We start from the raw sequence: 17229 nt of genomic DNA, 5'->3' as shown, positions 1-17229 counted from the left end.
ACTTGATGCAGAATTCCCTATTTTGTTGCACCAAATGCACTTGGAATCTGTTTAGGACTCATTCATTTTGCTCCCTCACAGTCAGTCTCCTCCTCATTTCCTTCTCTTCTCTTCTTTCCTTCTCCAATTGGGATTAGGGATCACTGAAATCTCATGATGCCCTAATTACAATAAACTATAAAAACCTAAATCCCTTCTCTCTTCCGAACCCCAAGCCCCCTCTTCCCTCTTGTTTCTTCTTCTTTTCTTTCACATGGGAACCATGTTGTGGGATTGGACCATCGGAGCATCGTCGAACCGCTACTGAAGTAAAATCCCCTCTCCAAGCGAGCCGCAGGTGAGTGCTCTCCCACCCCTCAAAAGTTAATTAAAATTAAATAAGCTAAAAGAGAAATAACTAATTTGTGGGGTTGCGGCTTCGTTGGCGAATCGCACCAACTGACGGCTTCAGGTCGCTACTGCTCCGTCACCAGATCTTCACATCATTGGCCTAGTGCCATAGGTGTTCTTTGGAGCCCTCATGACTCTAGTCACTGTTGGCCATGGATGGAAGGTCTCCCATCGCCAATCACCATGGCCGATTTTCTCTCTCCTCTTTCAAGTCAAGGCCACGAGGAAGACATTAGCATAAATGGTGCACTGCAAACGACAATGATCGCCGACGATATCCTTTTCTCTCTCTCTCTCTCTCTCTCTCTCTCTCTCTCTCTCTCTTGTCGGTCCCTTCAAGTTGAAGAAGGCAGACTTGGGCAACCCACCAAGTCTCATCTTCATCTCTTAAGGGATTCAGGTTAGGTTTGGATTTTGACCAAGGGATCTGACCCGACTCATTTAACTTAATAAGATTTGGCCAACTATAGCCCAATCTATTATAATGATTGTTGGGTGGGCTGCGGGCCAACTACAGCCCAACCCAACCCTTAGGGCTTGAGTTAGCCATTTTAATAATCTAATTAGTTTTTAAATTCAAATCATGATATTGGTCAAATAAAAATTATGTTATTTATTATTAAAGGTGGTGAATTTAGCACGTGGAATAGAGATTTCCGTTGTTTTACTTAGATCAAGTGAATGGGTTCACTCACGTATTTATTCTATTTATTTGTCTTGTACTTCGTGTTTTTCAAATCAGATCTCGTATTGCTTTGTATGCAAATAAAACATCATATTTCTATTTGTAATTTAATTATTATATTTCTGTGTGCATTATTATGTTCTCTGTGCAAAATATAAGACTTTGTGCATTGCTATACTAGTGCATATAGCCATTTAAATGATCGTGAATATTAGTGGAAAAATATAATTAATATGTAATAAAACTTTGAGAACAAACACAGGCTAGATATTCTTCATGCACCTTCCTGTGGTGACTCAAGTTTACCTTGAAGCCTAGGGAATAGATTTATTTCTAATCAGCATATGATCCGTTTAGATGACTCTAGCGCGATTAGTACCTTGAAGTCCAGGAAACAAACCTATTTCTGATTAGCATATAATCTGTTTAGGTAACTCTAGCATGACTAGAGAACAGTCCAGAGGACAGACCTATTCCTAATTAGTATATGATCTATATAGGTAAATGCGGTTAGATAACAGTGTCAAGCTAGATTAGAAATTTTCTTGAGAGACTAATATTTCTCCTTGGTCATTTAAAAAGACATCGTAAATTATCGCATAGTGACACCTTCTAATAATTCTAACTGGATTTTCATTTATATTATTGGACTTGTATTTATTTAAAGTGGTGTTTATAGATTCAAATTTATTTAGCTTTTGAGTGGATTCTATTTACTAAGCTGTAGTTGTTGGCTCGTGGGTTTTCTCCTCTAACATTTCAAGTATTGATCAACGTGGCAACCGAGTGAGATGCACAGGGACCCCACCTCTAATTAGGATTTTGTTATTTTATCCATCGGTTGTATTAGATATTTTATTCTAAATCATCTGTTAATTTACTTTGACTGGAGACATATTAATGATAGTATTGGTATTTTATTTATTGTTGGATTATGTTTATTGGAGTTAGCTGTTCATAATTAAATTCTTGTCATTTTAGGACTAGAAAAATTCTAGTTAAAGTTTTGTGTATGTCAAACGTATTTAAGTACATGGCCGGTTATTTAGATTTTTGGTCGTGACAAAACTAACTCAACTACATTTTTCAATTGACAAGGTAGCTCAACAAGCACATCCACTGGAACCCATATTAATGTACAAGTATGCTTAACACTAGGTCTAAGAATTAGGAACAGTCACTTACGCACATTTCTTAAAGGTTACTTATGATATCCATGCTAAAAGGTAAGTTGCGTGATTGGCACTGAGTATGATAACAAAACTTGAGGTTTTGGTTAGAATCCAAAGCTATTCACAGGCTGATTTTTTCAAATAATCATACGCTCATAGCATTTCTTCCTCAATGTCAGTTCCGTCTTGCTGGTTAAGATCCTGGAAACTAACTAAACTTAATCATTAGTACTTAGTAACTCGTTGACGTGGTTTGCTGTTCATAACAACTTGTGTACAGTTTAAAGTAGATATGCATTGCCCATGGACAATTTTCAGCAACTGCTTCTTTGGAATAAGCTTCTTGTTGATTTAGCGTATCATCGGCTACTAAAAGTGTCTCATCTTCTTTACTAATGACGACAATTCTTCACAAACAATTTCTGAGCTTAAACATAGGAATAAAAACTTTGCAACTTAATTGGAACCTGATTGAAAATAGAACTACATGTTATGGTGTACCAATTTTATGCATGTCGTACAATATTTAATAACCTAGCAATAGCCATTTTGGATAAGCACAAGAAAGATGAGGATCTTACAAATATAGACTCCTAGCTCATGCCCTTTCATCTAGAGGATCTTCAAATATAATGACATTGGACAACCATACTTGTAGAGAATGTCCAAGACAAAGCAGGTAGTATGGAAAATAGTGACATAATGTAAAGAATCGGTAACAATTTATGTTTGCTAACTCATCAACTACTCTAAAAACTTTGGTTGTGTTTGATTATTACTTTTTATGTGATATAAAAAAGTGAAAAATATATTGGTTTTTGAGGTAAATAAATGATATATAAAATTAATGGACCAAAATAGCCTTTGACTTTAATGATAAAAGTGATAGATTTAAATCATGCAAGGATAAAACTGAAATCAATTTAAATTTATATTAGAATTTTTGTTTTATTTATTGGGGAGTGAACTTAATTAGGGATAAAAAAAAATTAAAAAGATGTTTTATTACTGAACTTGGTTAGAAGCCTCTAACTAAGTTCAAGGACCCTTCTGAACTCAAAGCAAACAAGGGTTAAGCTATCTGAGAAATGTACTTTTTACCTTTTATATACTAACACTCTTCCTTATTTTTGAGCTTCGGAATAGACCCAAGAGTTGGACTTGCTTTAATAGGTTGCTTTCTATTTTTATTCAACCAACAAAGTAAGCCTAACGAGATTCAAACACAATACCTACTTTGATACCATGTTAACTCACAAACTACACTAAAAGCCCAATCTATTAGAGAACAATAGTTTTTTTATCTTTTATATTCTAACAATATTAATAGCAATCATTAAAATGGTTTACAGTTTAAACAATTGATTAACAGCTTTAACAAAATCAATGATTAATCAGTTCCTTTGAGAACATTATCATTAATACTGAGGTTCCATAGAATTACTAACATACTGGTATTTCAGATGACAGAACTTCCAATAAATATTAATTACTTATGCTTTGTCACTTACCGTCTTCCCATGTCTGGACAAAGTCAAAGTAAGAAGCCTCAGACAGAAGTTCATTTCTCACTCGGGGCTCTACAAAGACATGTATTTTCTTATGCTCTTTTAGCCATCTGCAGAAAAAGGAAGGATGCAAATATAGCTAAACAGATTGATACAAGGTGATTATGAAAAGATTTTCTTTTATCAAGCCAATGTGCATTATTACATAAGTAAACTATAAGAATGGTCCAATGTTTCTACATTATACTTGCTCATATACATCACAGTCAGCCATACTCCAAAGCATCGCAGCTATCAGGAGAAACTACTAAATTACTAAGATTAAATAGGTTAAGAATAGAATAATCCTACCTTATTTCCAGAAGCTGCAGTAGAGATCCTTGAGTCTGAGACCAAGTTGATGATACCACTCAATAGCTTTTGTAAAGTTTCTGATTAAAGCAACAATGAAGAAACAGAAATGCTACTTCTAATCCATATTTAATTAAAAATGCTGTCCTGGAATTCTGCGGCAGACTTCTTTTAATGTCTTTGTACTTTTTCCCACATACATTAAAGTTGTTTAATCTCCTTTATCACATGATCTTGTAAGTGTTTTAGGCTTTTCTAATATTTGACCCTAAGAATCATGGTTTTGTCTCCTCTTGCAACAGAAGCAACATCAGTAGCAACTGAGTTCAGTAACAGCTTTTAGAACCACCGTTCCACTAACCAATAAAGAGCGATGCACAACCAGATATTCAATTGAGAATCCTTATCATGTCTTGGCCTCAATCACATTCAACTTTTCCCTTGCTACATTATTCATTTGTTCACTCACTAGTTTTACCATGATCGGTTTGCCATCATCCTTAAGATGGGAGAAGCCCATAAAAACTGAAAGTGATTGACCTTTTCTCAAAATTCAATATAAAAGTAAGAAATTCGATCATTCGGGCATCTCATTTCCCATAAATTGGAAGCTAACTTATATATGACAATAATCTAACTCTGAGATATAATTCTCAACATGTCGATTTGTTGTTCAGCCTAATTTTTAGTTTCTGCAGGTATTTCTATAAACCTAATTATACTGTTAGTTTGCCAGCTACATACAGACAAGAATGAATTCAGTTCCTACATCATTATACTATTAGCTCATCAATTGCTCCAAATGGGCAAAGACTATATTTTACATAGCGGAGAGGCAGGCCTAGCCGATTCAAACTCAAGACCTAATGTTAGGTATTATGTCAACTCACTGACAACTCTCAAAGCTTAAGCAGTTTAAAAAACAATGATTTTGTTCCTTTACACTCTAATGTAATCATATGGTATGTCTCAAACAAATATACTTAACATTAATCCTAACTAGACTTGACACAATAAAGACATGGAAAAACCAACTATCAACTCTCTAATCTGGAATGTGAGCAACTGTTATGCTTTGACATCATTGCCTCAAGTCAGGTTTTGTGATTTAAGTCATGAACTGTGCTGCAATACACAGTGATCACTAATTGAATCATTGCCTTCAGATGGGTCAATAAAAAAAATAAAAATAAAAAATAAGATTTCAGGCCCTATATTACCCAATATGCCCTTGAATCAATTATGCAACTAAAAAAGCGTATACTCCAGGACAACAGAAACAAAGTTGTAGGTAATAAACCTACAATAATTTTCAAGGTTATTGTTAATGTAATAAAACCACTAAGTCAAGGAAATATACATGCAGTAATTTACTACTTCTGCAGAACACTAGACCTTGCAAATAGGAAGTAGTTATCTATGATCTAACATCAGCTACACATGTTTGACATTTCAGGAATGAAATCATCATAACGTTGTTGCATAGAACATTCTGCCTCATTCCGAAGTTTGTTATCTAGAACACTCAGAACAAATTTGTGACAAACTTAATGTTCGTCGTGATAACCTAGAAAGTTACCCACATTCCCATCCTAGATAACATGGTTAATTTTATGACGAATAAACAAAAAATTGCACTTCGAAATTTCTCCTGCAATCAAATAGTTCCTGAAAAAAACCCTAGATGATAAATTTCCTTTTGTCTAGCACACCTGACCATTTCAGCGCAGAGAGCACGGACAGAGGTAGAATTTGGTTTAGTCAAAATAAGCACAGTTTGTGGTTGGGATTCCCATTTCAGCAAAATCTGAAAAATGCAAGTTGCCTAATATAAGCATGAAAGTAGAGAAACACAATGGCAGAAAAAGGCATGTTGCACAATTTCAAACTTCACATGGCTAAGAAAGTAGATCCAGAGGTTTTGATGGAAACATAATGAATGTCAAAGTTTGAATAGAATGAGAGGTCAGATTTTGGAGAAAAGTTACCTGCTTACTACTGCGCTCTGCAGTTGTGATGTTTCCCTTCTCAAAGGATACAACTTCATGCTTGTGCTGACCACTTTTGTCTCCATTGCATCCCCATGAAAGCCTAAATGATGCCTGGTAAAATGCCAAAAGTCATACCTTATGGTAATCAGGCAGCCACTCAGGGAAAGTCAAATAACCTTTCCTGAGTGCTTAATAATATGAATGTATGTTATTCTTTTTAATAAAAAGAACGCCAAGAGGGAATAATAAGTCTATCATGGTTTACCTTTCTTCCCACCATTTTACGAGCTGATTTGGAGACTATACCTCCATTCCGAAGAATCTCTTGTGAACAAATTCCATGATTTCCACAACATTCACTATGCTCCAAAGATGGGTTTCGTGCTAGTAACAAGTTCTCCATCTCCACCTTCAAATCTTTGGAACAAGCTTCAGACAGTTTTGCTACAGAATGCAAGGAAAACTTTTACAAGTCAGTCAGCTGTTCATAAATATAAAGAAGGGTTCATGCAATGAATTTCAATATCTCACCTTTCAAAGATGAGGTTCATAATCTGATTTTGCTTAAGGTATTAAAAAAGCTGTTCCAAGGAATTTTAATAGATCTTATCAAGTTATGACTTCTCTAGTACATTCACAATGTAAGCAATCCTATGCACTGTTTGACTTTGACTGGAAGTAAACTCAATAAAATTTTCTGAATTGATATATTTTCATGAAATCCAGAAATCATCTTTCATATAAATCACACCAGTCTGCCAAATTCTTCCATTCCCGGTGAAGTAAACTCAATAAAATTTTCTGAATTGATATATTTTCATGAAAGCCAGAAATCATCTTTCATATAAATCACACCAGTCTATCAAATTCTTCCATTCCCGGTAGCCACCTATTACAATCATGTCTATCGGGTTAAACAATAGAAAGAGAAATTCTTGCAAATGTTCACCTGCTCCTTTTGTCTAGTGAGTAGTGAACAAAAAGAAAAATAGCAAATAAATATTTGAGAGTGAATATGCAACTACCAAAGAAATACCAATAGAAATTTTTTGGCAAAGGCTAACCTTCATGTTTGTGTTGCAGGTTGTGTTCCCTCTCTAACTCGTACTTACGTTTCCATTCTGCTGCTTCAGCTTGAGCAGCAGCCTTTCCTTCAGCAACTCGCCTTAGCGCCTTTGCAACAGCTTACAATGCACATATATAGATTAGCAAACTATAGCCATTACTTTGAGAAAATGATAATTAAATAGAAGGAAAATAATGTAACATACAATAGGAAGTACTTACACAAGATTTGATAAATAAAATAGTATAGCTACATGATAAGAAATTCAAGGATTGTTGTGCCAGTGGCACGTGGCATCCCAACCTTAGCTCCGCATGCTACGTACTATTAGCATGTGCTATGTCAAATGGTCTTAACATGCCAAAAAACAATCTATTAACCTTTCTATGACTTTAAAATAGGTTTTAGGGGTAAATTAAAGTTACTCAATATTATATATCAGTGTATGTTGTAAAATTTTATGTAATGGCAAGTTCGTGTATACAAAACATTTTAAATAAATTATAATAATCTAGGTTTAATGTAAGATCATGACATGATCTTACATTAAAATGTGGAAGAGCAAATGAGGAAACAAGTCAAAAGAGCAAATGAGGAATCAAGTCAAAAGAGTGTATGGCAAAGAAGATTGAAGAGCAATGAGGAATCAAGTCAAAGGAGTTATTTTTCAGTTATGCAGGCTAGGTGCGCACTCCAAATATTGTGGTCGTACCCGAACAAAAAAATTACATGCATCTCCAATATGTAACTCGAGGCTAGGTGCCCACCCGATAGGCTGACAGCTTAAGCAAACTTCTAAATAGCATTCAAACTTGGTGTTTTCCTTTTATAGCATATTTCTTACCAATTGTGAGGAGAGCTATCTACATTTGTTCGTATGCTAGGCTATATCAAAGATTGATCATTAAGCACTAGAAGAGCTAAACTGAATCGTCTTCAATGATATCTACACTGACGCAAGGAGTTTGAAAGTTTGATCCATGTCAAGTTGAAGATAATCAATGAGGAAGTAACATATTTCACTAAGTTGTTCATTGACGTGGCAAGTTTGAGCAGGAGGACTTCAATCAGAGAGGCCTCTCGGAGGATACTGAGAGTGATTGTAAGTAAATTTTGTATTTATGTTTGAGCTTGAAATAGATTGATCCGAGAGGTTGATTTGGACCGTGGTTTTTTCCTCTCTAAATAAGAAAGGTTTTCCATGTTAAAATAATTGTGATCATTGTATTTGTCGTGTTTTACTTTTTCTATTCATTTTCGACTTTACAATTTCTACTCTTACATGGTTTTCACTTTCCGACTTGAGTTCAATTTATTTTCATAGTTTTATAATATTCTTTTTCCTTGTTATAGAAGCATTCATATTTCTTAATTGGACTAGGATTCAAGTTTCTTTTCATACTTGGTTTCAGTTTGCTAAATATGATTTGAAACTGTTTTTCTAAATTTTATAAAATTAGATCCTCCTACTTTATTCAGATTTATTCGGATTTGAACTTTGATTTTTGACTTGGTCTTTGACTTTGACTCAGGATTTGACTTTCTATCTCTTTCAACTATTGTCTAGGTTTTATATCTCCCCTAAAATTTCATTGTAGCATACGCAATTAGATTCTAATCTCATCATTTTCTCCAAGTTTTACTGGATCCTCTTTGCTTGGGAAAATAACTTGAGGAAAACCGAAATTTCCCTTGGATTTCTAAATTTCGAAGTATAATTTATATAGATCAAGTACCAAAATGTAAAGAGGTATCAAAAGATATGAAAGAGACGCTCTAATTAGGTTTCTTTAAAGTAAGACACTTAATTCTAGTGGCAAATGTCGATGAGTGGCAATGAAAGAGTATCAAATTATTACCCCATATATCAATGACGATAATTTAATGGCACGATATGTATCGATCCATGCCGATCATGCCGACTTGTAACAAACTATCCTTATAAAAATATAAATAAATAAATAAATCTGTTATGGGCACGACGTGGCCGACCACAGTGTGGCTGACCTCGTGCCCCTGCAAATGGGTGCGGCATGGGGGTGCCACACACCCCCTAGCGCCGCCGCAACCAACCGGCTACGGCCAACTAGCCGCGACGGGCTCCCAACGCCGTCGCAGCCACCACCAACCCCCCATCACCTCCTTGTCTCTTTTATTTCTCTCCCTTCTCTCTCTATTACGGCCTCTCTCTCTCACTATTACCACCGCCGAACTGTTGCCGTCGCCACGATGGCCAAGGTGAGCTTCTTTTCCTCTCTCCTCTCTTCCCCTTTCTTTCTTTATTTCTTCCTCTCTCTCTCTCTCTCTCTCTCTTTCTCTCTCTCTCTCTCACTCTCGGGTTCACTAGAACGGAGCCGTCGGCAAGAGGCCGGCCGCTGGCTAGCCAGCAGCGGCCAATATTATATGTGCATTGGAGTGTATCTATGCTGTGACGGGCCCCGTCAGATCTGTCGTGTACGCCACGCGTGTCGCGTAGGTGTGCACGTGCCCGTGCCAGGCGAGAGCGTTACATAACCGACACAGCAACCCATTGAAAGGGTGCCTTTCCGACTGATATGCAGCAATTGGATTTGAAGCAGGTTACTTATAATTTCACGATTAAGAAAATTACTTCTGAGTTCTAATTATCTACAAGCAAGATTCCAAGTTTCTAAATCAAGATCGGCCATCCCAAAAACTGATACTTATAAGCGGTATTGGTAGTATCGGCCTGTATTTAAAAATAATTTTTAAAATATCAAAAAACTATAAATTTTTTAGATAAAATAATAATAAGATATAAATATAAACTATTCATATATAAAGTCTGAAAACTATAAAAAAATATTTTTTTTCTCAATCTTTATACCCTTTCTTTCTACTACTTACACTCTCTCTCCCTATCTCACAGAAATAAAAAAAAAACTCTTACATTTTTCCTACCAACTATCTCATTAACTCTCTTATCAAACTCTCTCTCACTATCTCTCTTTCCCACTAACTCTCTCCCTTTCCCTTTTCGATTTCCTCTTCTCTCTCTCTCTCTCTCTCTATCCCTTCCTTTCCCACTCTCTCCCCCCCTCCCCAAAGCCGATGATTGTCCTATGTAGTATCGGTCTCCATCAACATCCAACAAAATCTTTCAACACAGATCCAGCTCCATCGGCCTACGACAACCTTAGATACACTATTTTCTTCTTTTGTTCTCTCTCTCCGACGAGCTCTCTTTCTCTCCCTCTGATACGATCTCCCCTTAGGCTAAGGCTCAATCTGTTTCAGATCTGAACAGGATCTGACACGAAACTTTAAAAATAGATCTCGAAATATGCAACCGTCGGATCGACATGAAATTTTGATATGTTGTAGCCTCGGAAAAAAGCTTTCCAACAAATCTAATTTCAGGGAAATCGGACAGTGGGATCTCGAGATATCGTTCGAGAAGTAGACGAACATCAAGGAGTCCATCTAAGGATCCGTGGATGGAGGCATGAGATCTTAGATAATAGCGGGTGGTGGTAGACTGGCGGTAATGAGGTGGCACTGGTGGATAAGTGGTGGTGAAAGAGTTATGGGTAATGGAAGAGGTTAGGGCAAGATGATAGATAGATTGGAAAAAGGGGGAGAAGTGGGCTGCCCTAAGGGACTAGGGTGAGTGGCCGATCGAGGGAGGTTAAAAGCAGCGATATCGGGGAGTGAGAGAATGAGAGAGAAGATGAAGAAGACTAAGGAAAAACTCAATTCATTCAATAATGATTCCATGGTTGCCATCCACAGCTTTAGAGGCTAACCAAACAATTCAAAAATAGTAATTATTAACCCTAAAACAGTAGAATTTTGTCGATCACGTTTGAACATGCCCGATCGCATTCGAACGCATATTTTGCATTCTCTGTTTGTGCAAACGTGATGCAGGCGTTCGTAAGCGTGTTTGAACGCACATTTTGCACTCTCTGTATTTGCAAATCGGATGCAGGCATTCGCAAGCGCGTTTGAACACACCCCACCCACTTTCGAATGCGACATACAGAAAACTTATTTTTCTATGAATTAAATACTAAAACAAGAATAAAAGACACCCCTAAAGTGTATCCATGCTCGAGACATCGATGAAGCCCCAATCGTATCACCCTCTCACTCTCCTCTCACTTTCTCCCTTTTTTTCTTACTCTCCTCCCTCTCTTTCTCCCTTTCTCTCTCCCAATTTTGGTCTGTTTCAGCTAATTTGGCCGATACCAAGCTGAAATCAATCAATGGACTACTTTTAGGCCTTAAATCACGATTGGCTATGGCCAATCTTGATCTGCTTTGGCCAATTCCACTCAGGATCTATAATCTACAAGTACAAGATTTTCATAAAATGAAACTACAGAACTTATAAAACTTTTGTTAGAATATAAAAATATAAAAACTACTATTATCAAAAAGCTTAAGCTTTAGAATAGCTGGTGAGTTAATATAGCATCAACGCAGACGTCCTGAATTCTAATTCCACCAGACCTATTTGCCACTTAAAATATAAAACCTCCACTCATTTAGGTCAAGTCCATTTCTAAAACTCATCAAAATGTCTCAAGCCCAAAAGTGAGGAGAAGTGTTAGAATGTATTATATAGAAACTACTATTCTCTAACAACTTAAGTATTTTGAGTAATTGAAAAGTTAATAACTTTAAAAGCATAAAAAGAAAGTAGAATCTAAGTGGAGTACAATATTTTCAATAGTAAAAATCTCATAGCAAAAGTATAGCATAAACTCTCTAATTTGTGGAGAAAGTATTTCAATTTAAAGTTATTACAATTACAGTACTATTTTAATTGTCAGGGAAAGAATGACAGCCAAGGCATAAAATATCTTATAGCAAGTATATCTGCACATGTACTTATCATATGTGAATTGTTTCATATCCATTGAGCTTTCAGAGAAACTTATTAGCAACAACACTTCAGAAGATGAGTGACTCATACTGAATATAAAATATATATCTTCTTACTTCTCATAGCCTCAGAAAATTCGAGAAGGTGATCATCTGTTGTTTTGATGGGTGTCTGAGGAAGAAGTCCATGGAATGCCATTTCCGATTCTAAGCAACTAGCGGGAACATGAAATCTGTTTTCAGCTGCATGTGAACGAGACACATCAAGCTTCAATTTATCAACAGAAATCTGCCATAAGAAGATTCCTCATTAAAAAACTTCCATAGTATGAATGAAGAATAAAGTAAAAGTAAACTCTTCAGAATCGTAGAACAGTGACTACTATTCCCACAGTTGCAAAATTATTCAATAATTGAGCGCAGGTTTAATTTAAAACAAATTGGTTACTTAGAAGAAAGTCATATAAACTTTTGATAGTTTCTCTAAGATCTGAGAAGAAGAGAGATGGATGAGTTTGAATTAAAGAGGAAACAGATTTTAGCACCTTTTTAGAACCTCCTTCCCCTTCTCCACTCTCTCTTCTTTTGTCTTGTATTTGTAATATTTTTATTGTAATTATGGAAAGCTACAGCTAAAATTTTTCACTTTCATGATTGGGCAGCTCTAGAACAAAGAGAAACTCACATGTACGGTAGACACATTTGCTTTTTGGTTCAGTTTTCATCTAAATGTATGAAAACAACTAGAGTTTAGTTGACGGATATAATGGATAGAGGATGCCACATTGAAAATAAGAACTTCTGGAGCGGCAGTAATATCCTTTTGAAAATCTGTATCATGTAAGGATCCGAGGAACTTCTACTTTTACCATCACTTGACATGCAAAGTCAAATTCTATTGGTTGTTTTCCTTTCCTGTATTGCCATCAGATAACATTAATTCCATATTAGAGGTTGAGAAATTCCAAAAAAAATCTAGATGAAGAGGTAGAGGACAATGTCTCAACCCTTTCGGGTAAATGTGGAAAATCCTATACTAGCACGGTCTGCTGCAGGGGAGCCGAGCAAAGCCTGTTTCAAGTTCTTGTGAGAGGATGGATTTGTCACACGCATGATCAGCATGCCATTATCAAATCTATAATATCTTTAAGTTCTTTCAGATTACTTCTTCATGAATGCTTTGTGATGAATACAATAAGAGGATAACAGGAAAAGCAAGTAAGCATTCAAGTTGACAAGATAAACATCTGACTTATGGATGACAGTAAATTTATGTCCTTTCCAGAAATTTAAAGCATGCACAGTTGAATTTCAAGCTCAAATTCAACTTCTATTAGTTGTTCCTGTTTCTATTCTGTATCATTTGAAACATGTAATTCTATGCTGGAAATTGATGACCTTGACACCTATATAAGCAAGGCCAAGAAGAAGGCTCAGGGCCACCATCTCACAATGTAGGAAATCTTATACTAGAATGGTTTGTCGCTAGCGGAACCTACCAAGGCCTGCTTCAAATCCATGTGAGGAAATGGCTTTGTCGCATGCTTGACTAGCTTCTCCAATTATATGAGTGTAGTCCTTCCATATGTGACACATTCTTATTCTGCGTAAATTAGATGAAAAAGGACAACACATGGACAGAACACATGAAACTTCAAACAATGAGATTTAGGGATTGCAAAATATACACAACCGTACCACAATTTCTGGAGAGGCTAAACTCATGGTGACATGCAGCCATGTCTTATCACCACACTAATTCATGCTCTCACAGTGTATGCTATAAATGCAAGGCTAAATTCACTAGGACTTGTTTATATTCCCTAAATAGAACTATTGTTAACTAATCCAAAATGAGAAATTCTCAAAGGCCAACTAGTTTTAGTAGTCAATTCACCATGATCAAGCCATGCAATTGATCTGCCATCAATAAAAACACCAATTTCCCACAGCAGACACCAACTAGAACTTCATCTGAGTCAAGAACAATCCCAGAGATCCAAAGCCTCCAGAAATCACAAAAACAGCCAACAACCAATTGCAGTCTAGCCAAAAACGGCAAAATTAAGCCACTAAAACCATCTTACAGATTTTTTGAAGAGAAAACGTCAATTGGGTGGGTCCTAATCCAAATGCAAAACAAGAATGAATAACGGGGAAACCTAAGCGATCGCACCTTCTTCTCCGCCTTATCTGACGACATGGCTAGGAGGGAGAGTGCTCGAGCGGATCCCAAGAGATCTCCTCGGCAACTCCTCAGATTTCGGCTCGGAATTGGACGGGGACTGGCATGCGAGTAGATAGAGGAGAGTAGATGGGTGGGAAGGGAAGGAACAACTACTTTGATTTGGTCATTTAATGCTACCGATTTTTTAATTCCGTCTCGGGAGTTATATAGAGATGAGATGCGTGGAGAGCCAGAGAGGTGGGAGAGTTTGGGGCGGGGACGGAGGAATAGGAGACGGGCCCACATGGATTACCGCGTGGCCTTGGATGCAGTTAGCCAGTTAGACGATCTAATGCCGCCCCCCCGTGGGCCGCCTCTGGTCAACGACAACGCCGCTGGTAACATACTACTTGGTCTCACCGTGTGATTCCATTTCTTTCCTTCCTTATTTGAGAATAGCTTTTTAATTGTTTTAATTTACATGGTTTACGTATGCTACTATCAGCGTGATCTCCTGAGAAAAAAAAAACGAAAAAAAATCAACGAACAACACACCCTGAACTAAATAGGATCACGATGGCTTTTTGTTAATTTATAGCAATAATACTCCTAGAATAGAAAATTATTATACTATCTAACCAAAAAATCCTTCACCTTTTCTTCTTCCTTTACATTCCTAAACTAAACTTAAACCCTTCTCCATCGACGACCTAGTCAAACCCCAACCTAAACCGTTTTTCTACAATGACTTTTATGGACAATAGCTTCAATAATTACTAGACCTATCCTACGCTAAATGCTAAATATCATTGTGGAATCAAAGTTTTTTTTTAAGACTTTATTTATTGAGAATAATCCTAAAATAAGATTCTTGGGTTATATCAATTTCAAAGTAAGTGGCTTAAGGTTTTTTACAAGACTAGATGCACTTACATTTTATTTCCTCTAAATTTATCTTAGTTTGCAGAATGATAACTTGTGAATTGTTTTGTTGGGTTGATAGTCTCAAAGTCAACAAATTTAGTAATAACAATACTAATAAGAAGAGAGAGAGAGAATGATCCGATGGAGTTATTTAAGTGCTTGCAATCAAAGAAACAAAGTATTTTTTAAAAAAATACTTATCAAATTTGGAGGAAGCTAATTATAACTAGGGGTGTAAATGAGTCGGTTCAGGCTCAAGCTCAGCTCGAAATACATTTCGAGCCTTATAATTCTATTTAAGCTTAGCTAAGCTCAACTCGAGCTGAGCTCAAACCGAGCCAGACCAAGCCTGAGTTGAGTTAGAACTTAAAATGAGCCTATTATCAAGCCTCAGACCTCATTCAAGTCAAGCCGGATCAAGCAAGACCGAGCCAGATTGAGCCCTTGGTCCATCACGTATAGTGCGCATGCTAGAAGTGCACGTAAGGGGCACAAGGTAGGTCGAGTGGGAGTACAAGGCCAAATTGGATGCCTTTTTGAGTCATGTCTTTGTAAAACCCAAAACCCAGAGAGAGAGAGAGAGAGAGAGAGAGAGAGAGAGAGAGAGAGAGAGAGAGAGAGAGAGAGAGAGAGAGAGAGAGAGAGAGAGAGAGAGAGAGAGAGAGAGAGAGAGAGAGAGAGAGAGAGAGAGAGAGAGAGAGAGAGAGAGAGATTGTGGGAGCAAGCGAGTCATTGCCTCACCTTCATCAGGAGGTAAACATACCGCCATGGTGGGCGGAGGTGGCAAATGCCATCACTCACACAGCCTTTCAGCTGCCTGTGGTGTTAATATACAGCCCCAAGAACAACAACAAAGTCTACCTTCTCTCAATTTCTTTTTAATACTCTCTTGCGAAAGTCTCCTCCTCCACCACTTAGGGTTTAGGGTTTAGGGCAGGTATTCACAATTTATTTCATTTATTGCTATATAATTATTATTTTGAGTTTGCTTATTTTGTACTTGTAATAATTGCTTTATCAATACTACGTATGAACATGATCATTGCAAATTGTATCAATATTTCACTAATAGAAAATCATTGCAAAATGTGCAATGTATCAATTGTGAATATCCTTAACCAAATCCATAAGACATTGTGTCACACACCTCAACATAGAGGTGCTAATGTCCAAAATATTATTTCACAATATCTAGATAAACATAACCAAATCTAAAATATATTATATCACACACCAACATAGAGGTATTAACATCCAAAACATTCCAATGTTTCATAAATCCAAATAACTAATCAAATGTTGCACAAACATTCCAACAAGATAAGAACAATATGTTTCTTTGCAACTGATTCTTGAGTTCCCAAATCTTTTTATCCTCCTTCTTTCCTTTAGGTAATATGCTTTTAAAGCCTTTTCAGCACTTATTAATTTCTTTACTATTGTCATTCTTCTGCAATCTTTTTCTCCTATAAGATTCTTGACCACAAATAACAGGGAGAGTAAAGTTAAATTCTTGATATGAAGACTAGAAGAGATAATTTATTAGATGGCATCACTTGTGATGTAGCTTCTATAAGTAAAGATTTGTCAGCTGATCGGCATGTCCTACAACTATAATCATGTTGTTTGCATATATTAGATTTTAGTGAGATTGTTTGTTTCCTAATGTGAAAGTTAACTTGGTAGGATCTTTAGCTTATCTTTAGCTCATGTACGCTTATATTGTATGATTAGGGATGAGATAAATCATAAAATTATGTCTTGATAAATGTGTCTTTTTGGTTGTACTAACTGACAAATTCGTATGCTTTTCTTTAATCTATAAAGTTGTTACAATTGTGAGAAACTAATTGAGTCCGAATGCTAATCAAACACCAACTACAATTTGTAGTAGATTGACGGAGCTAAACTAGAGGTTAGGGAGAGGCATCCAACCCAAGGAGAACTCAAGGAAGATAAAGCTTCAATATTCTTTCATATTTCTTAGTTTTCCTCACATAGCATATTGTTCATCAAGTGTTTCGGCATATGTTCAAATTCTAGTCCATAGCAGCAATTGATTATTAAATCTCAAAAAAGCTTAATTGAGCTATCTATATTGATATTTATTACTCGGGTGCTTAC

At 36.4% G+C, this 17229-nt stretch overlaps 1 protein-coding gene across 3 annotated transcripts in view; it reads right to left on the bottom strand.

The window, feature by feature from the left end:
- The window catches only part of LOC140776672 (putative NAD kinase 3), a 32307-nt gene extending 17805 nt beyond the window's left edge, over positions 1–14502 (bottom strand). Inside the window, exons 1-8 of one of the 3 annotated variants that reach the window (XM_073120464.1) lie at positions 14191–14331; positions 13514–13617; positions 12132–12303; positions 7162–7281; positions 6363–6541; positions 6095–6208; positions 5819–5913; positions 3759–3865 (exon numbers count right to left, since the gene is read on the bottom strand). In XM_073120464.1, the coding sequence (XP_072976565.1) occupies positions 3759–3865; positions 5819–5913; positions 6095–6208; positions 6363–6541; positions 7162–7281; positions 12132–12303; positions 13514–13534 (808 nt within the window). In that variant the 5' untranslated portion in view covers positions 13535–13617; positions 14191–14331. Of the gene's footprint in view, positions 1–3758; positions 3866–5818; positions 5914–6094; positions 6209–6362; positions 6542–7161; positions 7282–12131; positions 12304–13513; positions 13618–14190 lie in introns of all 3 variants that reach the window. The other 2 variants (XM_073120463.1, XM_073120462.1) reach the window with 2 other exon arrangements.
- Between the last annotated feature and the right edge of the window lie 2727 nt (positions 14503–17229).

This window comes from Typha angustifolia, chromosome 14 (assembly GCF_048772165.1).
Source record: "Typha angustifolia cultivar Huaian chromosome 14, ASM4877216v1, whole genome shotgun sequence".
Lineage (NCBI taxonomy): Eukaryota > Viridiplantae > Streptophyta > Magnoliopsida > Poales > Typhaceae > Typha > Typha angustifolia.
This window is presented reverse-complemented; position numbering and strand designations above follow the sequence as displayed.